The sequence below is a fragment of the Aplysia californica genome, unplaced genomic scaffold (genome assembly GCF_000002075.1).
Source record: "Aplysia californica isolate F4 #8 unplaced genomic scaffold, AplCal3.0 scaffold00441, whole genome shotgun sequence".
NCBI lineage: Eukaryota > Metazoa > Mollusca > Gastropoda > Aplysiida > Aplysiidae > Aplysia > Aplysia californica.
Window position 1 is genome coordinate 70,805 of NW_004797711.1, and position 25,980 is coordinate 96,784.

General features: G+C 39.0%; 2 protein-coding genes across 2 annotated transcripts in view; one reads left to right on the forward strand and one right to left on the reverse strand.

The window, feature by feature from the left end:
• LOC101849949 (alpha-tubulin N-acetyltransferase 1) overlaps positions 1 to 25,980 on the forward strand; it is a gene marked incomplete in the record, with an annotated part of 361,461 nt that overhangs the window by 6,426 nt on the left and 329,055 nt on the right. Inside the window, 4 exon segments of the mRNA XM_005104899.3 lie at positions 711 to 763; positions 2,179 to 2,795; positions 4,168 to 4,282; positions 5,844 to 6,093. Of these exon segments, the coding sequence (XP_005104956.1) occupies positions 711 to 763; positions 2,179 to 2,795; positions 4,168 to 4,282; positions 5,844 to 6,012 (954 nt within the window).
• LOC101850192 (phospholipid phosphatase 6) overlaps positions 23,969 to 25,980 on the reverse strand; it is a 6,841-nt gene continuing 4,829 nt past the window's right edge. The window contains exon 3 of the mRNA XM_005104900.3: positions 23,969 to 24,494. Within this exon, the coding sequence (XP_005104957.1) occupies positions 24,112 to 24,494 (383 nt within the window). The 3' untranslated portion in view covers positions 23,969 to 24,111. The remainder of the gene's footprint in view (positions 24,495 to 25,980) is intronic.

Sequence of the window (25,980 nt, forward strand, 5' to 3'; positions counted from 1 at the left end):
ATATATAATATACATGAATGAGAGCTTGTGTGTTAGTGTTGGTATGATGCTGCGTATCACAGAAGCTTGTAAAGCACACTCTTAATTCGTTTCAAAGGAAGATCACCAAAAATGTTTTAGGAATGTAACATTGCCAAGAGTTCAATTGTTGCCTTGTACATAACATCACATTGATTATGATTGATAGCACACTTGCCTAATTGTATATATATTTATTTTTTTTATTTGCTATGGGAAGATATTTTTAAAATTTTTGAACTAAGTCAACCTTATGACTTGAGCAAAAGTGAAAATGTCTCAATAGTTGGATTTTTAGTACACAAAACAGAACCCTGCTGTACGAAATGTACCTATCATGTATTGGGCATTGTCACCATACCAGTATCTAGACACCTGGAGAAAAAAATGACCTAGTTGACCCAATCCGTACATCATGTTTTACTATCGTATCCATACGACATGGGGAACTCTGTACCCCCACTTTCCCAAGAGGAACTTTACTCATTAATCCAATCCGTACGCTTTGCATAGCAGTCTGTCAAAATGATCTTTTGAGAAATACGGAAAGTTTCAAAGAGATCTTCGCACTAGAAGTATTCTAAAATGTGAAGAATACAACCTCGGGGGCGTACAAAATGACCCCAGGTGTACAGATAGGGTTAATTGTGTTGTGGCTTTGGTTATGTAGTGTGTGTTCCTATTTGTCTCAGGATGCCCTGAACCAGTTAAATGTGCCAGTGAGCGGCCGGCCGCAGCAAACTGCGTGAGTATAGTGTCTTCTTGTTGAGGTTCTCCTTCATTTTTGTGTATGTTACTCTCTTGTAACACCTCTAATCTTCTACACTTATATGACCTTATTGTGTTTACAAGTGCCGTAAAACACTTACTAAAACTAAAAGAGCTAAAAAAAAAAAAAAAGAAGCTCTCTCTGCTTGGATGTTAATCTAGTGGCAGGCAGTTGTACTCACAGAAGTGTTACTTACTGATGTGTTACTTACAGATGTGTTACTTACAGAACTGTTATTTACAGAAGTGTTACTTACAGAACTGTTACTTACAGAAGTATTATTTACAGAACTGTTACTTGCAGAAGTATTATTTACAGAACTGTTACTTACAGACCTGTTACTTACAGAAGTGTTACTTACAGAACTGTTACTTACAGAAGTATTATTTACAGAACTGTTACTGTTACTTACTGATGTGTTACTTACAGATGTGTTACTTACAGAACTGTTATTTACAGAAGTGTTACTTACAGAACTGTTATTTACAGAAGTGTTACTTACAAATGTGTTACTTACAGAACTGTTACTTACAGAACTGTTACTTACAGAAGTGTTACTTACAAAAGTGTTACTGACAGAACTGTTATTTACGGAAGTGTTACTTACAGAAGTTTTACAGAAGTGTTACTTACAGAACTGTTACTTACAGAACTGTTACTTGCAGAAGTATTATTTACAGAACTGTTACTTACAGAAGTATTATTTACAGAACTGTTACTTACAGAACTGTTACTTACAGACCTGTTACTTACAGAAGTGTTACTTGCAGAAGTGTTTCTTGCAGAAGTATTACTTACAGAACTGTTACTTACAGAACTGTTACTTACAGAAGTATTACAGAAGTGTTACTTACAGAAGTATTACAGAAGTGTTACTTACAGCAGTGGTACTCACAGAAGTGTTACTTACAGAAGTGTTATTTACAGAAGTGTTACTCACAGAAGTGTTACTTACAGAAGTGTTACTTGCAAAAGTGTTACAGAAGTGATACTTACAAAACTGTTACTGATAGAAAAATGGATAAGCATTGAATGTGTATTAAAATTATCATAGTTACATACAGTTACATATTGTCCATGACAGTAGATGTGCACTATATTATAAATTGTAAATGCAATTATTATTATCATTGTTGCTATTCTTATTATATCTTTCTTTTTCTTCTTCTTTCTTTTATGATTGTTATTATCATCATTACTATCATTACTAGTATTACTGTTGTTATTATTATTATTATTATTATCATCATCATCATTATTATCATTACTATTATTATAATCATTCTTCTTCTTATTATTATTATTATTTTTATTATCATCGTTGTTACTTTTATTATTGCGATTTTGATTGTTGTGTTATGATTATTATCATTATCGTTATTGTGTGTCAGGAACAACATGGGAGCCAGCGAGATGATGTACAGCCGCCACGGGCCCTCCCCTCCCAACATGTATAACAACAACAGCAGCAACAACAGCGCCGGAGCCGCCCTCCAGAACTTGCGGCAAGGCCCAAGGTCAGCCTCCCCTCACAACGGCAGCGTGTACAAGAACCGGAACGGACTTTCTCCCACTCCCAACGTGGGCATGTACAAAAACCTGAACGGCCTGTCTTCCCCTCACATGTACTACAACACAGGCATGAACCCCAACAAGTTCTACGGCCAGCCCGACGGTCTTCCACCGAAACACCCTTCTCAACGCCCGAACCAGTTCCCGGAAAATCCCTCCGCGCCTCAGAGGGGGCCCTCCAGCACCCCGAACTTCGGGAATCGATCGATGGGGGTCGATGGCGGCGGCAGCGGTGGCGGTGGTGGTGGTATGAACAATATAGCACAACCAGCGAGCAGGAGGACGCCACCTGTCATGTTAGATCCTCGCTATCCGCAGTCGCCGGGTACGGCGCAGCATTTTCCGGATATTTCCCACCAGACGCAGACACCAGCGAGTGGTGGCGGTGTCGCTCACAGACCTCCCAGCGGGGACAGGGGGCGCCTAAACAATCAGGGTGAGTCAGTGGTTGGTAGATCAGTGCTTGCCTCATTGTTAATATCATCGTCATCATCATCATAATCATCATCATCATCATCACCATCACCATCATCATCTCATCATCATCATTATTATCATCATCACCATCATTATCATCACCATCATCATCATCATCACCATCTCATCATCATCGTCATCATCATCATCATCATCATCACCATCACTGTCATTATCATCACCATCATCATCGTCATCATCTCATCATCATCATCATTACCATCGTCATCATCATTACCATCATCAGCATCATTATCATCATCACCGTCACCATCATCATCATCATCCTCCTCATCACGGACTAAGCAATTCCCCTTTTCTTGATGTGTTTTTCTTGGGGGTTTTTCTCTTGAAACATAACAATTTGCACCGTGTCAACTCATTTTTAAATAATCTACAAATATCGGCGCCAAAATCATGACACTGGACCAAAAAAAAAATTATAAAAAATCAGTGCTTGCCGACCAGGACATGGTGGGTGATTTGGTCATTTTGGTGGGTGGTGGAGATCACAAGTATAGTGCTGTCCCTGTGGTTTTATGCAAAAAAAAGAATACTGAAATTATGCAAACTGAGGCCAAAAATGTGAAATTATGCGATTCTGTTAATTTTAACAAAGAATGATATAGGAAAATTATCAGAAATTATGCAAAAAAAAGATCAAATTTTGCTAAATTATGCGGGGTGCATAAAACTACGGGGACAGGTAGTGACAGATGTTATCTAACGCCTCACCTGGAAATACGCTCGTATATGCAGATGGGTGATACGAAAAGTTTAGCGTCTTAAAAGTAGCAAAAGTGGGTTCGGCTCGGCTGTAAAAAGGTTGACACGCATAGGGTCAGAAGGTGCTGCTTGAACTTCCATCTTTGTTCCTGTACATCTGTTCGTTCATTCATGCATCTCTAATACACCTCAAAATGGCTACTTCTGCTATTTCAGTCGTGTGTTACGTCTTCAAATAAACTTCCAAAAGATGTACATGTAATGTTAACAAGAAGAATTATGTTGGACGTCATTTATGTTTGTTGGGGTTTTGGGGGGGGGGGGGGGGAGTTTTTGTGTGAGTAGCTTAAGGAAAGACAGAAAAGAAAAGAGAGAGTGGGGGAACTTTAAAAAAACAAAAAAAACAAAGAAAAAGAAAGATGAGGGAGGAAAACGGGAGAAGGAAGCAGAAAAGAAAGAAGAAGGAAGAGAAGAAGAAGAGGAGAAAGAAGAAATTGAAGATATATACAGAATAGGTGAAGACAGAAAAAAAAAAGTTAAAGAAGAAGAAGAAGAAAGAATGATGTTTTATCTGAAGTTACTACAGATTTCCTTTGCCTTCCCAGCTGTGGCAAACCCTCCCATCCTCCATAGGGACGGGCCCCCCAGGAACTACCAGAACATGCTCAACATGCACCAGACCTTTCAGGACAGGGGAGGTCATCTCAAAGTGCCGCAAGGGTAAGAGTAAGGCATGAAATTAGATCTGACTACTTTTAGTTTCCCCAGCGGGAAGTGGTCGTTAGTAGAGGTGATTGTCTTGGACTGGTCGCTGATAGAGCAGATTTGACTGTCTGTTAACTTACTCAATCCCTGTGCCGAGATGTCTCGGTCAGCTCACCTGCTGCGTTCAATCCCACGATCAAGATAATTCAGTTCTATAGTTTTGTTCCATATATTAGTTATTTCGTTTTGGGAAAACAGCCTCAAGGTTTGTATAAGGTCACTTTACCATTTCCCCAGCCAATTCAGCCTAGAGGGGTACTCGAATTTTGTTTCTACTGTCGTTACGCACGGAGAAATCGCGCTTTTTATGAAGGCAGTTTCAGCTCCTTTGTTCACACTGATCAGCCGAGCATGTCTCGCAATCTATTCTCTCTGCCTTTCTCACACATGCCTTTTCTTTATTCATGACAGTATTCAACAGTCTTTATTATACATGACATACAATACTTTCACAAGCATATTATTTGAATATCAATGTAGGCTTACTCTTGCTCATTTGGCCATGAAAAAAATAATAAGCCCCCAAAAATGCCAAATTCATACAATGCCCCAAAGCAAAATTACTCAAGCTACATACTTCAAAATTGGTATGTCTAAAGATCCATCTTAAATTGTACTTTGTGCCAAATTTCAAAGCAGTTGAATGATATTTATGGTTACTAGTGGGCCCTTACCTAAGTGCCAAAATGACCGGTTTCTGGGTACAATTTCGGGAAAATCTCCCGGGATTGAGTGAGTTAACTCCTTATCTCCTGAAGCCGCTCCCGTGGCCTGAATTTTGATATGATATATTCGTTTTTGACAATTGCCAAAAACAGGTCTCTTTTACTGGGAGTTCTTTCTTTAGATGAAGAACTATCAAACTACGTTCACTTGTTTTGATTTAATGACCTAGATAGTGACGTAATGTCACTTTTTTCATTTCCTACAAAAGGAGGGCCCTGGCATAGTGGTTTACGTCCTCCGGAGATAAAGAGTTAATTGTCTGTGTATCCTTGTGGGTAGTTGATTGGTGCTTTGGTGTATTTTTCTCCTTCTTTCCTACTTTACTTTACTTTACTTTTCCGATCCAGCAGCCATTTGGGTTCTTTCTTTCCTACCAAACGTCTATCGTTCTTATCTCTCCTCCTCCTCCTTTTCTTTGTATGTTACAAGTTACTCTCTCTAGTAACACCTTTAATCTTTGGCACTTATATGACCTAATTGTGTTGCAAATGCCACAAAACTCTTTCTAAAACTGTGACTTTTTAATGTTGTGATACTCTGTAGTGACACATCTAAGTTTCAACATTTATATGACGGAATTGTACTGTAAGTGCTGTAAAACTTACCAAGACTAATATTGAACACCTGTATGACCCAATATTATGCTGCAAGTGCCGTAAAACTCTTACTTCCTCTGTTGACATCCAGCCCTGGCACTCATATGACCTTATGCAGTTGCAAGCGCAGTAAAACTTTTCTAAATCTTACTATAAAATTTTTACTTTAACTAAACATATATATATATCCACAGCCCGCCGGCTGTAGCTGTACCGGGGGTCTCGATGCAGCCATCAGGGCCGCCATTGTTCGGCAGTCAGTCGTCCCGGGACAACACGTGGACGGTGTCGGGTGTGCTGCGGGCGCAGCGGATGAACGGAGGACTGTCCTCCCAGCACTACAACTCCAGCCGGCTCTGGTGACACCCGCGGAGCGCCTGTTTCCTGTTAGGCGCGCCGGCGAAATGAGTCACGTACTTCTCCGATTTTTTGCCCTTTAGGAATGTTGTTGTTGTTGTTTTCAAATCCCTTTAGCTGCGAGCATTTCGCTCTTGGCAGCGCAGTGCCTCCCCCCAGAAACCACATGTCTTTGTCATCTGGTCAATGCCAGAGTAGAGCCCTTTAGGAATAGATACATCACATTTGTAGGTGGAATTTGTACAATTTAGATGTATGAAATAATGTAAGACTTATTTTAGTTTTACCTTACTGTTCCGATCCAGCGGCCATTTGAGTTCTAGCCCTGCGGCCTGATAATATGGTTGTTTTTTAGGACAAACAGGCTAACTCAGATTTTGGGGGTTTTCAGAAATCTTGACCTACACCAAAAGTGAGCATTACCCTACCAATAGGAGAAGTTTGGTTTCATTGGTGTGTATATTTGTTTGGTTATAAAGAAAACTGTCCTTGTCTTTTAAAGAAACTGAACAAGGGTTCAAAAAATTTTACCTTCAATTTTCTCCAAACGGCGTTTTTCGGGATGGCCCCCTTGTACTTAAAAGCGACCATACAAGACCTGTTTAACTTGAAGAAAATGGAGTTAATTGAAAATCTGCAGCGTTGATTTTTTGGCCGATATCTCCATTTGTGGATTGTGGGAAGTAACTCATTTCGTCAGCACGCCTCACCTGTCGCAATGTGGAAATTTCCAGCCTTGAGCAGACTTTCTAGGATCTTACAATTTTATTCTGGAACCAGCAAACCTTTTCTACATTTGTTAAGAATGTTAAGAATGTTCGGGGGGGGGGGGAGATTGTGATGGCTTGGAAACTTTTTTTATACTTTAATTAAAGTTTGAGAGAAGAGTTTGCCCTTTTTAGTTAAATGTCTATCACAAAATTGTATTGGAAATAGAAATTTATACAAGTTGATTCATTTGGAATCAGCAGTTGCCTTATTTATTTATTTTTGAAAAAACCAAATTGTCAACACAGTTGAAAAAGACCTCCCCTACATTTTAGAAGGGGAGATCATTTATTGTTTATCTTTTGGCAAGTACAAGACAAATAAAATATGATGAAATCATCTGTTTCTCAACTGAGAACTACAAGAATCAAATACATAGAAATGTATTGAGTTTGATCTGTGATACACTGTTTCGGTTGCTTCAAAATAACTTTCATAAATGATTGTGCCTAATAATTGTGAATGGCTGAATTTTGAGATGCACAGTGTGATAACTTTTGCCTATTATGTTTGTGTCTTTATTACATTGTATAATGTGTATGTTTGGGAAAATGGATGGATGAATATGAACCACGAAAGAGAGAGACAGAGAGAGAGAGAGAGAGAGAGAGAGAGACAGAGAGAGAGACAGAGAGAGAGAGAGTGAGAGTGGTAGAGAAGACAAGAGAGTGATAAAAAAAGTAAGTATGTATTTATTTGAATAGTATATATGTGAATAGTAGTGCTGAATGTGTCAAATACAAAGAAAGATGATAAAAAGATACACAAGAGAAACAGAAATGTTTTTTATGCTTTGTTATATATATGCATGTATAGCTGTAATATGATTCACAATTACTAAGGCCTGGCTGTTAGTTTTGCATGTGTATAATTTGAGATACATGTGTGCCATGTAGCTATGAAATAACACAATGTTAATGTGCCTCTTTATTTACTTGAACCTAATGTCAAGCTTGACTCTTAAATTTGTTTTCTTTTATTCATTTTTGATAAGAATGTCAAATAGTATTTTCTTTCACTTTTTTTTGCACCCACAAATTTAGACTTCTTTCTTGAGAATAATTACCTTTAAAAAAAAACAATCTCATAATGAAACTTTAGCTCTTTCAATACTTTCATTGTCTCCCGACGTTATTTGTGGCATCATTGTAAAAACAGGCTCTCGTCAATTAATGAAATCAAAGAAAACATTTTTCCTGCAATTTTTATAGATTTGAGATGGGAGGGGGCTCAACATCTTTTATATCTATTTCAAAACACATAATGTGTGGATTGTACTGAAAAATATTGATCAAAGGCAATTGAAAATGTAAATTTGTAGTTTCCAAGGACTTTAAAATCGTGGAAGTCATGAAACTTTGACGGCCATTTTCATTAAAAGAAAGACAAATGAACAGGCCTTAAGATTATACTAGTAACTCCATGTACCCAAAATTTGATGAGCGCCTGATTCCTCCTTGTCGTGACTCATGCCTGATCTTATTTGCCCTTTTTTAAAATAAAGCAAATAATCGTCATAATCATTAAGTGCAATGTTGCTTGTGTAGTGATCTCGGTGATAAGAAATGTGCTTACATTTGGCCTTGTCTTTTGAGAAGCAAATTTTGATGAACTTTTTTCGGGGTTTTTTTGGTTGTATTTTTGGGGGTTTGCCTTTGAGTTACCGTTGAAAAAACATTTAGTATTTCTCTAAAGTATTAAATAAGACTTTTTGCTTTGTTTACCATACAGGCAGTTTTTCATTAACAAATATTATTTAAACCCTCATTGTGACAAAATAATTTTGCGATCAGATATTCTAGTTTCAGTAGAGGTTTTACGGTGCTCGCAACTGCATAAGGTCATATGAGCGCCAGAAGATTAGAGGTGTTACAAGAGAGTAACAAACATTAAAAAGAAGAAGGGGAGATCAATAAGGACGATAGATGTTTGATAGGAAAGAAGAAGCAATAAACCACACCAGAGCACCCGCCAACCATCAGATGTTCACAGGTTTTAGAAGTTTTCAACCTTGTCATAGCAAACAGTAGTAGGCCTAGGTCGTAGTATCACATCATTTTGTCACTGTTGGCCTTTAACCCTTTCATTGCCGAGATGTTTCCTTTACATTTGTACAGAATATATAACGTGTTTTTTCGTTCAAAAATTTAACCAAAGTCATACTGACTTTTTCCTAAAATGAGACCTCACGACTGCAAACCATTTTGAATAACAGCAAAAACTGGCTCTACAGACCAGAAGAAAAATGGTAGTGAACCTATTTTGGAAACCACAATTGAGTACATGTATACTATACGTCAACGCAGCAGTGAAGAGGTTAAGAAAAGACGACATTTGACCTGCATTGAGTCACATCTAATTGCCTCTACTCCTCAAGACAACAATTAGAACAGACATGCAGCTATTACCGAATGGCATCATGCAGAAGAGTTAACGTTCAGATGCTACTGGATCGCTAACAACAACAACAACCTGCATTGAGCTAGCCACAGAGCGGCCATCCGTCCTGTGATATGTAACTGTCATCAGTCCTGTGATATGTAACTGTCATCAGTCCTGTGTGTCATCAGTCCTGTGATATGTAACTGTCATCAGTCCTGTGTGTCATCAGTCCTGTGTGTCATCAGTCCTGTGTGTCATCAGTCCTGTGATATGTAACTGTCATCAGTCCTGTGTGTCATCAGTCCTGTGTGTCATCAGTCCTGTGTGTCATCAGTCCTGTGATATGTAACTGTCATGTTACCTCAGAACATCAGGAAGTGTGCTGAAGAAGAATTAGACATTAATTAAACATGTGTAATATTATACTGATGGTGCGTTTTTGTTGTTCTTTTTTTTACCTTATGTTTAAGCAGCTTTTTAAACCACTTACTTCCCCCGGGGCGGCGCCACTGACTGTAGTATCTTTAGGCCGTTCTCAAAGGGGGGACATTTCTTGTTCAATCACAGTAGAATTGTAAATGGGCTGATTCATCAATGTCACATTCATAACTGTGCCTGATCTACAACAGGGAACTGCTGTTTTTTCTTTCCTAATTCTTACTATTGTCATTTTCCTCTTCTTCTTTTGTATGTTTGTCACTCTCGTGTGAACTGCTATTTCCAGGGTGCATTGATAGTCGAAGCAGACTTTGTGCTGTTGAAGCTAGAGAGGCGAGCAGAGTAAGTCTGATTGCCTGTAAGGACTTCTCTGTTGACATCCACCCCTTGGCGTGCATATGACCATATGCAATTGCGAGCGCCGTAAAACCTCTACTAATTTTTTTAAAAGTGATATATAACAGTCATCAGTCCTGTGTGTCATCAGTCGTGTGATATGAACTGTCATGTTACATCTGAACATCAGTAAGTGTGCTGAAGAAGACTTATACATTAATTAAACGTGTGTGATATTATCTTGATGGTGGTTTTTTAGTGTTTTATTTACCTCACATGTATATTTAAGCAGCTTTTCAAACCACCTACATTGTGAAGTATCTACCTCCTTCTTCGTTTTTCTGAGAAGTTCCATTTTCTCAAGTACTCATGAATTTCCAAATATAGGCTTTCTCTAAATATTTATTAAATCCCTCAAATCACGTGGTTGATTTTTTCTTACTTTACTTTTCTTCCGGCGTCTGTTACGTTACAGTGCAGGGGGGCAACAACAAAATCTTTCTCTTGTTTGTTGTGTTGCTTGTTACATGGTTATATTTTATATTGTCTTTGTCTTGTGTTTCTCTGACTGAACCCCTCTGTCCATCTGTTCCTGGGCCTGCCTCTTCCTCTGTATTCCTCTGAAGACTACATGGGAAAAAACGACTGTAGTCGCAAATTGAAAATTGTGAGGGTACCAATTTTTATCGCTTGCTGACGCATAACTGTATTTCTGTTGAACTGTTGGTTGATTATCGTTGTTAGATTTCCCTTTTAACAATACTTAACAATAAACCACCGGTCAAACAAATATGAGCGGATAGTTGGCGGGTGCTCTGGTGTGGTTTGCTCCTTCTTTCCTATCAAACATCTATCGTCCTTATCTCTCCTCCTTCTTTTTTGTATATGTTACTCTCTTGTAATACCTCTATTTTTCGGCACTTATATGACCTTATTGTGTTGCAAGCTCAGTAAAACTCTTACTAAAACTAAAAAACAAATATGAAGTTGTGGGTTCACAAGCTTTTAAAATTGACACCCTCACAATTTCCAGTTTGTGACTACAGTCGTTTTTCCCGGTGCTTTTCATCTGATCTCTGGTTGTATGCTCTAACTGCTATACTGTCTGACGTGGTAGTCTAGACAGATGTCCAAACCATTTGTGAGGCAGCGTGGTGGCATCAGGCTCTCGTCAATTTTTGAGCATGTAGAGTTATTGGTATCATCTTAAAGCTTGTTCAATTGTCTTTATTTTGATGAAAAAAATATCAATTTATCTTGAATACAAGTTGGGATATTTTCGAATGAAGGAGGTGGGGGTCACCTGTTTTCAGAGGTAAGATTAGTGAGAAAATGGCCGCCACAGATTAGCTATTTCCTTAGCTTAAGAGTCCGTGGTAACTGAAAATTTTCATTTTTTGTGCCTTTAATCAACGATTTTTAGAAAAATTTCCACAGAAATGAGTTCTTTAATAGGAATGAAAGGGGTGGAGCCAAAAAACAAAAAAAATTCATAAAAATTCATAAATCTGCGGAAAATGCAAGTTTCTTCACTTTGATTATTTTGACGAGAGCCTGATTCCACCACGCGCCTCACATTTTATGCTTTGCTTATCTATGTACTCCATGCGAGGAGTCGAGCCAGCTTAATATAACTGTTCTCTGATGAACTTTACCCTGCAGAAATTGTGAAGCAAAGATCTGGTGCTTGTTAACAACGAAGTAGTTTGTGTTCCTGTCGTTGTCCTTCTAGAACATCAGAACTTTATTTATACAACTGGAACATCTTAGAAAGTGAGTGGAACATGTGTTCAGAGATAGACAGTGCCTTTCTCCATATATCTATGAGTCTATTGTTCCCAGATTTCTCTAAAAATTAAAGGAAAAATGCCAGGTGTTCATGATCTCGTTATAGATGCGAGTACTGTTGTTTCTTTGTATTTCATGGTGAAAGTTTTCTTTGTGATGTGTACTTTTAAAAGATAGAGAACAAAATGAAAGACTTAAATTATCATTTTTCTTCTGATCTCCAGAATTTTTTTACATCTCCATGAAAATTTCTGAGACAACCTGAGATGCTCGGTGAAGGATTTGAACCAGGGCCATCTGCCTGGCAGTTAGCATCATGCAAACTCAACTATAGGTGCCCCTCTTACGCTTTTGGATTATGAACTATTTTTAGATATATATCTGTTGATTCGCCTATAGTATGCACCTTACCTCCGTCCTCACCATCCTGAATCAAGAGATCGTTATTCTCAAATCTGCTGGATGTTCACTGCTCTTTGTTGCTGTATTGTGTCACAAAAACATTATTGGATTCTGTAGAGTGGGTGATTGGTGTGTGCTCTCTGCTGCTGTTCATTTATTTTTTCCCTATCAGACTCCAATCTTCATATCTCTCCTCCTTCTTTTCTTTGCATGATAGTACTCTCTGGTAACACCTTTTATCTTTGGCACTCTATTCATATGACTTTTATTTGTGTTGAAAGTACTGTGAAATTCTTTCTAAAACTAATTGTGATGCAGCGAGGTGGAATCAGGCTCTCGTCAATTTTTGGGCTTGTACAGTTATTGGTATCATATTAAAGCTTGTTCACTTGTCTTTATTTGGATGAAAAAAATATCAATTTATCTTAAATACAAGTCGAGATATTTGCGAATGAAGGAGGTGGGGGTTCTATTTTCAGAGGAAAAGCTAGTGAGAAAATTCACAAACCTGCGGAAAAATGCAGGTTTCTTCACTTTGACTTTGATTATTTTGACGAGAGCCTGATTCCACCATGCTGCCTCACAATTATTCTGTAGCTTTTATACCAGCAGCTGTGTTACTGATTTATGAGATACTCAGTTCTATTATATTTATAAAGCAACTGTCTTGTTTATGATCAAAAGTTGTGATCCCTTTTGTGATTTTGATGTAAGCCTTTTGTGATTTTGATGCACACCAATGTTGTAATGGCCTTTGCAGTAAGGTAATACGGGGTGCCCATTACGGCTGGATCGGGCCCATCGCCCGACTCGATCGCCTGAAACTGAAAACAAACAAGTTTGCTTTTTAGGCGACTGCCTCGGGCGATCTGCCCAACCTGCCAATTCCATCCGTAATGCGCAACCATAAAAGATCTGATGAAATACAGCAAGGCAGCAAGTTAATCTGTCCCCGCAGTTTTATGCCAAAAAAACCTCTGAAATTATGCAAACTGAGCCCAAAAATGTGAAATTATGCGAATCTGTTAATTTTAACAAAGAATGATGAAGGAAAATAATCAGAAATTAAGCGAAAAATAATCAAATTTTGCTAAGTTATGCAGGGTGCATAAAACCACGGGGACAGGTTAATACAGTGATTTATAGATGCGGAATATGCAGCGTCAGGGGTGTAATATACTAATAGTAAGGCTCTTTGCCATGGCACACCAAGGCATGAGTTCGATTCCCACTTGAGGAAGTCCGTTTTATCAACTAGATCTACATCTTTCTGCTGGAATGTTTTGTCCTGTCAAACTCGAATTTACTGCGATATGGGAGTAATAAATTAACGTGAACACGAATGGAAAGGAATCATAAGAGATTTTGCACCTATTTACAAGAAAAATGCTTTTGTATGAACTGCAATGCAATGAGGTCTCTGAACACACATTGCTGCAAAGGAAACTGAGAGAGAAAGTGAAGTGAAAGAGAGTGAAGTGAAAGAAATAGAGGGGGAGGAGAGAGAGAGAGAGAGAGAGAGAGAGAGAGAGAGGACCAAGACAGATTTCCCCTGCAAACTGAATAAAGATTGTAATGATTGCTTACAATTTTTTTCCTGAAAAAAAACACAGACTTCTTCCTTTTGATTGTGAATTGTTTCCAGTCTTTCTATCCGCTGTACACTGTCTCAACTGCAACAAATCTAGTGACGTTGTAAGCTTTTCATACCAAAGAAATACCTTTCAGAGTGAACAGTCTTCAGCCACTGACTGAAGTGTCTTTAGGCCATTCCCAAAGGGGGGACATTTCTCGTTCTAATGCAAAGTAAAATTGTAAATGGGCTGATCCAACAATGTCATGCTCATACATTTGTAACTGTGCCTGATCTACAACAGGGAACTGCTACTTTTTCTTTCCTAATCCTTACTATAGTCATTTCTTCTACTTCTTTTGTATGTTTGTCACACTCTTGTGACCCGCTATTTCTGGGGTGCCTTGATAGTCGAAGCAGACTTTGTGCTGTTGAAGCTAGAGAGGTGAGCAGAGTAAGTCTGATTCCCTGTAAGGACTTCTCTGTTGACATCCACCCCTTGGCGCTCATATGACCTTATGTAGTTGCGAGTGCCGTAAAACTTCTACTAATACAAACAAAAACGTCCTCTTCTTATTATTATTTATCTGTTAATGGACACCCCAGTCTCTTGTGTGAAGGCTACTGTTCCTCCTTTTAGTTTTGGTAAGAGTTTTACAGCACTTGCAACACAATAAGATCATATAAGTGCCAAAGATTAGAGGTGTAACAAGAGAGTAACATACACAGAAAAGAAGGAGTGGAGATAAAGATGAGAGTTGTTTGATTGGAAAGAAGGAGCAAACCACACCAGAGCACCTGCCAACCACCCACACTGTTCCTCCAGACTCCCATAAAGTTTTGAGTCTCCCTGCCTTGGGTTGGGCCAATATTTTCTTCAGAGTAACCAGTGATACCACACAATATTCATTCACACCTGGGTGAAGTGAGGAAAATTTATGTAAAGTGCCTTTCCCAAGGACACAACGTCGGGTCTGAGGCTCGAACCCCCCAAACCCGTAACCTCACGATTACAAGTCCAGGAGACTAACCACTAGACTACCATACCAATGCCACAAAACATTTCTTTTTTTTTGTTTCTGTGAGAGTATTACGGCACTTGCAACACAATAAGGACATATAAGTGCCGAAGATTAGAGGTGTTACAAGAGAGTAACAAACACAAAAAAGGAGGGAAGATAAAGACGATAGATGTTTGATAGGAAAGAAGGAGCAAACCACACCAGAGCACCCACCAAAACATTTCAGCAAACAAACAGTTAAAAGGACGACTGACAGTAAACCCCATCACTGTAATACTGTCCCCGTGGTTTTATGCACCCCACATTATTTAGCAAAATTTGATCACTTTTTGCATAATTTCTGATTATTTTCCTTTAAAATTCTTTGTTAAAAAAAAAAAAGCAGAATCGCATAATTAATTCCCATTTTTTAGATCTGTTTGCGTAATTTCAGAATTTTTCTTGCATAAAACAACGAGGACAGGTAATAAGAACAAGGAACAAATGATGGAAGTCAAATACCTCACAGTAAGACTTATACAAAATGTTTTTATTGCATACAGAATGAAGAACCTCTGTTTCTCAAGGACACACTGTGTGGTTCTAAGCAAAATGACAAACATTCATGAATACATCATGTATATATGAAAATACAAGACTGAATAGCATACAGTTATTGAAACAAGCAAAAGTATTCAAACCTTTGTACAAATCTTGTTTCCCCCACCACCCCAAAAAAAAAAAAACCCAAAGAAAAACCCTTAAAAATCTCAACCATCTCACACTGAAAAACTGACGCGCTGTGTGCAAACAGTGGATTGTTTGTAGAAGTAAAACACTTTAAAATATTCTTGTTTTGTTTTTACTGAAAGTTAAAAAAAGCAACAAAAAAAGAAACTTAAACTTTAAAGCAATACAAAAGCCCTTGCCTATCGGTTACATTCTCATCAGCAACTCAAACATGAACACCAGCATTAAAGTGCGTTTTTTTAAAACAATCAACGTGGGTGTTTTTTGCATCCCCATTGACACAATTTAGATAATTTAGGAGGCAGGTTCTGACCCTGCCAGTCAGTCAGGGCCAACCCTCGCTGAGAGGGCTACAGTACAACATCCCAGCAGAAAGACCTAGATACAGTGCAGCCTCTCTATAACGACATCGTCGGGACCAGAAAAAAATGCCGTTAGAGAGTTGTCGTTATAGAGAGGAATAGAGAGGAGACCAAAAATTACTAATTAGATATAAGGACAAAAATCGGGATCTGGGCACCATGTCGCTATACACAGAGGATGTCGTTATATCGAAGGTCATTATAAGATAGAGGCTGCACAGTACTTGATAAAAATTCTCTCCACTTGGGGATCAAACTTGCGCCTCCTATGCGCGATGGTGAACGGCCTAACCACTACACAACAGACACGAGGTATTAGGGGCAATATGGAGTCAAATCAAACAAAGCGGTTTTGTTGACTACACCAAATATGCGCTGGCAGAATCATGGAGCTGCCTGATGAAAACTGCAACGTCATTTCCACAAAGCTGTATATTCATAAAATACACACACCGTGGCAAGATAAGGGCTCTCAACTAATAAGTACAAACATGGAACAAGCAACAGTATCGCAATATCGACATATATATATATGCATATATTATATCTGACGCCGACTTTTTACACAAAAAACCCCTAGACTTTTCCCATGCAGCAGGCCAAAATGGTGAGCATTGGTCATTGGCATGTTACCCCCCCCCCCCCTTCCAAACCCTTCACACATACATACTTTTCTATACGCAATAAAGTCAGACTTTTCAAAATAAACTTGAAGCAAAAGATCTCTCCAATTGATAGACATTGCTCACATAATTATTCACAAATCCGTTCTTGAAGTTTATAAATTTTCATCAGCGTCAGCAAGTCCTTAAAGAGCAAGACTAGAAAACAAAAATATATCATATGTATTTAACAATACATAAACAGACTTCCACACTTAGACCCTCAAAATCACATTAAAATTAAATTAAAACCGCATTTTTTCACATACTGGTTGGCAGCTAAGCACATACAAAAATGTCCGTACACATCGTGCAAGCTCTGACTGAGCATGTTTTTTTTTAGTCACAATCTCATATAGTTAGTAGTACCATTTCCCTCAAATTTCGCAACAACATATATATTTTTATATATATGCAAGCATACATTTTTTCTGAGGAAGATAACAAATCTCGGCTTACTTCTGATACATTTCAAAACTAAATTGTTGCACCGAGAGTCTCTTTCGTTTTAGTTTTAGTAGAGGTTTTACTGCGCTCACAACACAATAAGGTCATGTTATGAGCGCCAGAAGATTAGAGGTGTTACAAGAGAGAGTAACAAACATAAAAAAGAAGAAGGGGAGATAAGGACGACAGATGTTTGATAGGAAAGAAGAAGCAAACCACATCAGAGCACCCGCCAACCATCCACTGAGAGTCTCTGGCATTAGAGATCATCTGCAGCAATAGTGGAAAATTAACTTTCTTGTTTTACTAAAAGTTTTACGGCACTTGCAACACAATTAAGGTCATGTCAGTGCCGAAGATTAGAGGTGCTACAAGAGAGTAACAAACACAAAAAAGGAGGGGAGAAAAGGACGACAGATGTTTGACAGGACAGAAGGGGCAAACCCCACCAGAGCACCCGTCAACCACCCACAGCAACCGTGGAAAATTAACTTTACACAACAGGCTTCAGTTACAAAAACAGTGAAACTTTTTTCTTTTTTTTTTAAATAGTAGAGGGTTTTACGGTGCTCGAAACTGCATAAGGTCATATGAGCGCCAAGGGGTGGGTGTCAACAGAGAAGTCTTTACAGGGAATCAGACTTACTCTGCTCACTTCTCTAGCTTCAACAGCACAAGGTCTGCTTAGACTATCAAGGCACCCCAAAAATAGCAGGTCACAAGACAGTGACAAACATACAAAAGAAGCAGACGAAAATGACAATAGTAAGAATCAGGAAAGAAAAAGCAGCAGTTCTCTGTTGTAGATCATGCAGTTATGAGCGTGACATAATGAATTAGCCTATTTATAATTCTACTGTGCTTGAACGAGAAATGTCCCCCCTTTGGGAAGGACCTAAAGACACTACAGTCAGTGGCACCGCCGGGGGGGGGTAGTGAGACTTTCAGAAGATCAAAGTAATAAACATTGTGGAATACCGTCAACAAGGCATCCGGGCAACACATAAACCAGAAGAAGAAGAAGAAAAAAGAAAACTGACGAGTTCAAAAAGAAAGGACCGTAAATGATAAATGCAGCGCTGGTTGCAAAAATGAAAAAGATTAATTAACTGTAAGAGATTGTCAATGTTTGTCTCAACCATCATTTACAAGACGGGTTGCTTCCATCCTGCCTGTCCAGGCCGATCCAAGCAAAGAAAGAGATATAACATCCCAGCAGACAGTTTTTTAGTTTTAGTAGAGGTTTTACGGCACTTGCAACTGCATAAGGTCATATGAGTGCCAGAAGATTAGAGCTGTTACAAGAGAGTAACAAACACAAAAAAAGAAGAAGGGGAAATAAGGACGACAGATGTTTGACAGGAAAGAAGAAGCAAACCACACCAGAGCACCCGCCAACCACCCACAGTTTGTAGTAAGAGTTTTACATCACTATCAACACAAATAGGTCAAAGTATATACGCAAGAAACACTTTTGTCACAATCTTTTGTCAAAACGTGCTGGGAAAAAGTAGCAGAGGCAGACAGAAATAACAGAGGGAAAGTAAAGAAGTGGGACCTACCAGTGGTGCCCTCCAACTCCAATCATCCACAGTTAAAAGTTTGCTTGAAATTCAAATTCTAAATGTTGAAAAAAAAAAACACACACTAAAAAAAAAAAAGAAATGATGCATATCATCGTTGGCGCAATTTCTAAAAGAATTAAACGAGGTTTTTTCTCTCTCCTGAAAAATTTTGTTCTGGGGCTTAGAACAGTCCAACTGCTTGCCGATGATAAATAATTCTCTCTGTGCAGACGTCATCTTCTTCACACAGACAACAAGTGAACACAGTCACGTACACACAAGTAAACAGGTGTAAAGAGTTCTTTCTGCTACAGCATGAAGAGTAAGCAGAGTTGATGAAGGAAGACGGGAATAAATACCAACAGGGACAATCAAAATGCCACTGGAATCATCTGGACCAGCATGATAGAAAAGACAACAATATTTCCTCTCCGAGATCAATAGCCTACAGATATACAACAGAATGTACACATAAATGTTCCTCTTCATTGGGGGGCATAATTACATCACGTACGTAGGAAAAAAAATTTAATAGTTACGATAAGCCAAACAATAAGGTACATGTATTAAAATTGATGACCAAATTACTGTAAATCATACTTTGAGCTACACTGCGGGTAGAGTTTTGTTTCTGGTGGGTACACAAGCTCTCCATCGTTCGATCTTGAGCGATTTGACCTCAGTTAATTTGGCAGCAACGTTCAGTGAGTTGATCAGTGTGTTAATCTTTGTCTTACAGAGAACTAGATGAGAGAACCCGAGATGGTACAAGGCCTCATCTTGTTCACCATGAGATTCTTCTTTTTCTTCTTTGCGTTCTCTTGCTAGATCTCAGGGGTAGTCGATGGCTGGTTCTTTATCCTGCAGTGCAACAGACTTAAATGTTATGTGACTGTTTTTCCTACTGATCAGGGCCCTTTGCCTTCAGTCAGCCACATTCCAATTTTGAAACCTCTGTGATTAGGGCCCTTTGCTTTCAGTCAGCCACATTCCAATTTTGAAACCTCCGTGTGTTTTCATACCGACTCAAGTATTTTCAGTTTTGGCAGATTGAATTTTGAGTAGGTGGCAGCCGAAGCATATTCTATTGATTTCAGGACCATCAAGCGATCTATAACAAAAGGGATTTGGATTGGAATCTCCTCGATTTTTTATCCTTATCCGAGAAGGCTAGGCGTTAGATCTTACCTACCCTAAGATCAGGGGTGTGGCTGAAAGACAATAGTGTGAAGGAGCCAAGAGTAGCAGCAGAAAGAGTCAGGAGGGAGTCAGGAGGGAGTCAGGAGTAAAGGAGTAAAAGAGCCCAGAAGAGGGGGGGGGCGTAAGTGGAGATGTAGGCAGATGACAGAACAGGTCATGAGACAGAGAGAGAGAGTGTGCGCTGAAGTCTAATTGATTAGACACGAGCAGAAACAATTATAATAGACAATTAGACGACCTGTACATCAAACTTTGACACAGAAAAAAAAAAACAGAACTGCTAGGGGTGACAGTTTCCTGTACTATCAGTCAAAGCAGGGATGCCACTCAACACTTTTTTTTAAATAGCTGAAAATCCACGCGCCACGGTCTTGCTAACATATGAATATCAATTTGAAACCCAAAGGGTGCACATAGAGAGAAATGACAAACAAACATAAGCAATGGATAGAAAGAAATGACAAACATTTAAAGAAAAATAGATTAGATGTTGTTTTTTTTCACTATAGATTCTATCTCGATCTCAATAACAGAATAGCGGATCTGATCCGATCAGGATCAAAATACCGGAAATACCGAAAAAAAGCGGGAAAAGTGGCATCCCCGGTCAAAGTAATGACTCAGATAAATTCGTTCAGAAGGAATACGACATGTTTCTGCATTGATGAACAGAGAAATTAATCCAAGGACAACACATTCCAACACATAAGAAGGCACACAGGAATCTTGCTGTTTGGGTAATGTAAACTGTAACAAAATATACAAGCTGCCATCTGTAGAGATGCTATAAAATAACACTTACACAAGAGCATACATCCTGAAAGCATGTAATACACACCTGAGGTTTCAGTCATTTCTTTTAGTAAAGAAAAAAAAAATTCTGTTGTTTCTTTTCCTTTTTTTTTTGGGGGGGGGGGGGGCGCATGTAAAGGAACAAAAATGAAACAAGAAAAAGCTGCAAGCCATTTTCGAATCAGTCAATGCATTACAGCCGCCCACACATGCCAAGTTACTGACACAGAGGTGGAAGAAAAGGTAACACAGAGAGGAATGTGGAATCAACACCATCTAACAAGTTCGGGGGGAAAAAAGGAAAAAAACGAAGAAAAAACTACCTCCCACATTGGGCTCTTTTCAGTCTTACCGTATCTTACTGTATTCTTTTTAACACTTTGCAGTCACACAACCAGCAGTGCAAAATACCCTATCTGGTCACCCAGCCAGGAGACTGACTGCAACAGACTTCTCGGGCCTGGCACAGAACTATGCCAGGTGACCGAAACGGATAATTTTCACCAGCGCATTATTGCGCCAAGTGACAGCAAAGTGTTAATAACATCTCTGACACACCTTGTAGATATCGTAGACATTCTGTAGCTATATATAGCCCAACACGGAGGATATGTTGACCTGGAGCTGTGCTTGTGGACCAGGACAATATTGTGCCCACTAGTGGATGATTTAGTCATTTTGGTGGGCAGCGGAGATAAAGAGTTAAGAGGCCAACCCAGTAGAAAGATTAAAGTGTTCTATGATGTAGACTTTCCCACAAGGGAAACAAACTCACATCTTTTGCAAAAAATGGCGAAAAGATCAACAATTACACCAATCAAAACAGTTATCACTGCCTGAGAGGCTGGGGGGGGGAGGGGGGGGGAATGCTTCGTGAAAAGAAAAAAGGGCTGCACATTACAACCAGATACCCGTGAGGAGAGAAAGAACGGAGGACAAAGAGAAGTGGAAGAAGAAAGTCCAACACACAAGATATTTAAATTTAAGACACATACATACATCAAAAATTGAGAAAAAAAAATCATCCGAAATCACATTCAATTCAACAGAACTTGCATAATGTTCTTTCCATTCTTATACTTTTCCGATCCAGCGGCCATTTGGGTTCTAGCCCTTCGGTCTGATTCCATTCTTAGAAAAGATGGGGTTGGATCGCGACAAGGCGTTGAAGACTTCACAGCAAGATTATGTGATATTATTATGCTTTGCCCATTTCAGTCTTTCTCTTAGAAATTTATAAATCCTCCCCCCCACCCCCCCCACCCCCAAACCTGGGACAGACAATGTTCCGAAAGGAACACACTTTGCCAGATACAAATATACACATAACACTACACACACTCACTAAATCACCTGAGCAAAGTACTCTCAAGACATTACTTTTTTCCTTCCTATCTTTCAAGTTCAGCTTTTTAGAGAACTAAATCTGGATCGCTAACAACAGAGAACTGAATATCAAAACCTGGGAATGCATTATATTATCTTGAGAAATTTGTACTTTTACTAAAAACATATTTAGGGCTAACTACTGCGCATGAATGAAAGGTGACAAGCATAGCTTCGAAATGTGTCGCGACGTACTGCAACCAGGCCCTGGTCGATTTTTCGGTAGATGAGGTTATTAGTATATCGTCTTAAAGTTAAAGCACGTTCATTTTTCCTGTTTTTGATAAGACAATACCCATCTACCTTGAAGAGAAATTGAAATATCTGTGGTTACTGAAGGCAGGGGTCACTGATGTCAGAGGCAAAATTAGCAAGAGAATGCCCACCACAGTTCAGTGGTTTCTAAAGCTTTGAGTGTTTTTGAAAACTGCAAATTTACATTGTTAGTGTCTTTGTTCAACGTTTTCTGTAAAACCCACATAGAAATGTGCTTTTGAATAGGAAAAAAAGGTGTTGTTGTTGTTGTTGTTAGCGATCCAGGAAAAAAAGGTGTAAGGCCAAACAAAAAAAAAGAAAAAAAGATGAAAATTGCTAGATGGGCAGAAAAAGGTCAGTTTCTTTGATTTCGTTATTTCGATGAGCGCCTGATTTCATCTCCATGCCACACAAACTGGCCTCTATACGATGTGAAGGACGGGAAAAGGGATATGTACGAGTGTGTGACCTGCCCCCACAACCGGGACAGCAAACAACAAAACTTTTAAGTACAACACATAAAATCTACTAACAACAGCATCTACTGACCCTTCTCAGTCTTAACATCACAGTCCTTAAATCAAGAAATCCTTACAGAACTGTTAAAATCATGTCACCATGTCTCTTCTGATTGGTTGTGGCTTCTCAAGACTTTGATCAAATATCAACACCTGGTCAAATTTTTGTTTTATTACCTCCTTAACAGCCACCCCTCATCCAATTTCTGTTCAAAAAATCAAATTATAAAGAAAAGTAATAAATGATCTAATCGCACAGATTCTTGTTCATAAGCTTTGCTTTTAGATACCTGTGACCTTGACACAGTTCTGCAATGACTAGATTACAAAAAAAACCCACACAACCACACACACAGTAAAACCTCATTACATTACATTCAGAAGCTTTGAGGTTCGTGAAATGTGAAAAGGCTAAACCCAGATTCATATATAATCAGCACTGAAAGTAACAAGATATATATACGGACTCACAGTTCTATAGCATCTTACATAGTTCACTGAAGTGTGGAATTTGCAGGTTCAACACAGAGATTTCAAAAGTATATGTATTTCTGCAAAAATCTTGTATAAAGTGTCTATTTGACATTCATTTTCTTATCATTGTTATTTTTATTTTTCCATTTTGCACTTTAATCTCCAGGTAAGTAAACCTCTGTTACCGCATGAAGTTAAATCACAAAGTTAGCTTTTCTTTTCTTTTTCTACTTCAAGTGTTTAGGGTAAAAGACACCTTGACAGGGTTCGTCAACTTCTATTGTGTTGTGTGTGTATGTTAGTCAAAAAACTGCAGTAAATCCGGATCCATCATAATTATAATGGGGTCATATTGTACTCACTCAATGAAACATATCGACTGCATATAATGTTAGACTCCTTCATATGTCACTTTTTCAAACATCTTATAAATGTCGCAGTCTTACACTAACCAGTCGATATGAGGGAACAATCTAATATGTGAGGCAGCGCGGTGAAATCAGGCGCTCGGCAAAATAACAAAAGTACCGTAAGAAAATGGGCATTTTTCCGCAGGTTTGAGAATTTGTATTGAATTTTTGTTTTTTGGCTCAACCCTTTTCATGCCCTTTGAAAAACACATTTCTGAGTGGATTTTGCTGAAAAATGTTTATTAATGGTATAAAAGATGTAAATTTTTCGGTAAGGAAATAACTCAACTTTGTCGGCCATTTTCTCACTAATTTTACCACTGAAACCTGGCGACCTCCACCTTCTTCAATCGCCAATATCCTGACTTGTATCCAAGATAAATGGATACTTTTTCATTAAAAAAACAAGGCATATGGACAGGCTTCAAGATGACACCAATAACTCCATACGCCCCAAAAATTGACGAGCGCCTGATCCTGTCATGCTGCGACACATATATATATATATATATAATATATGTGTCTCCCAACTTGTATCTGGCATCACAATCCCATTATAAATAATCTTCTGAAATGACCCCCGCCCTCCACAGCACTCATAGATGAACGTGTCCAAAGTAAGTATCCAGATAGTGGAGACAGGTGTCCTGCGAGAGCCACACGTTGAGGTAGGTGTAGTAGGACAGCACCCCAATACCGAACCCACACACCACGTCCAGGATGTGGTGGCGACCCAGCAGTATCCGAGACGCGCTGACGCTGAGCGACCACATGCAGACGACCAAAATGTACAGCGGGTTGGACAGCATGTGGTTGCACAGGAAGAGCGCCATGAACGCCGCGCGCGTGGAATGTCCCGAGGGGAAGGAAAACTTGTCCACAGAGGGCGCTGCGAACATGTCCATCACGTTGTGGCTGGGGCGGGACCTCCGGAACGTCGCTTTCAACACGCCCACCACGATGAGATCAAACATGAGAGCTGGGGGAGAAAATAAAGTGAAATAAGCATTATTTGAGTCTAGAAGTATCTTAACTTGATCAGAAACAACCACAATTTAAAACCCACTTTCCAAATTTACACACAACCACCCCGCCCCCCATACCTCTATGAAGGTGAAATATAGTTGTTTTTATTTTAAATAGATATATATATATATATAATATATATATACATATCCCCTCTTCTTTCTTTCTCATCCTGCCTTCTCTTATGATTCTAAATACAAAAAAGTGTATAACTTAATCGGTTAAGTATTTTTAACAAAATAAAATTAAACTAAACAATATGACACCTTTTGTCTTATAATAAAGTCGAAACCTGCTGTAAATATCACCTGTCCAAGGCAATCACTTGAACAAACGGCCACTTCCCACTTCCCTCGCGGCGTTTTAAAAAATATTATATAAATGACACCGACCAAGTCAACCACCTGTCTTAGACCACTGTTTTTCTCCTCGACAAAGGGTCTACTATATATATATATGTGTGAGTGTGCCACATGCTGACAAAATGAGTTGCTTCTCGCGATCCACAAAAATGGAGATATTGGCCAAAAATCGACACTTGGGTCAAATTTGTAGATTTTCTATTGATGCCACAGTATAGCAAGCCTTTCATTATTTCATACTTATAAATTGTAAAAACTTCCCCTATAAGAGTGATGTACCAATTTCCACAGAGCTCCAATCCGAGAAGTAACTCATAATTTTGTCAGCACGTCCCAGATAATTGAGTAAGTGCCTCTAAGGAACGAGTAAAGTTCTACAAAACTTAATAATAATTTAAATAATAATTGCATTTATATAGCGCATATCCATGCTCAAGAACTTGCTCTATGCACTTTACAACCATTATTACCCCAGCAGACCCTCTGAAAACACTCAGAAACATTCTCGGCTTCCGCGGAAGCATACAGTGCAAGCTGCAGATTTCACGCGCTCAAACACTATCAAACTGACAAGATCGTTCACTGTCTATAGCCGGGTACCCATTTCCACCTGGGTGAAGTGAGGAAAATTTGTGTAAAGTGCCTTTCCCAAGGACACAACGTGGGGTCCCTGACGAGATTCGAACCCACGACCTTACGGTTGCGAGTCCAAGAGCCTAACCACTAGGCCACCGACGCCACTTACGAAATAAAACTTTTTCTAGACATTACTGTTCAGCTTTGGCGCTGACCAATGAGCGTAAAGGTTTTTCCTGATTACCACCCCTTGTTCCTATGCGATTGCAACAAAATTCTATAATGGACTTTTCAAGCTTAAAATGAAGTTCAAGCACAAAGCACAGAGGTTCAACCAAAATAACAACATGCAATCACAGTGTGTGTGTGTGTGTGTGTGTGTGTGTGTGTGTGTGTGTGTGTGTGTGCGGGCGCGCACAAGGGTGTATACATCACTGTATATGCCCGTAAACTAAGTTCATGTGAGTGTGTATCTGCGTGAGTGAACGCTTTTGTATTTGT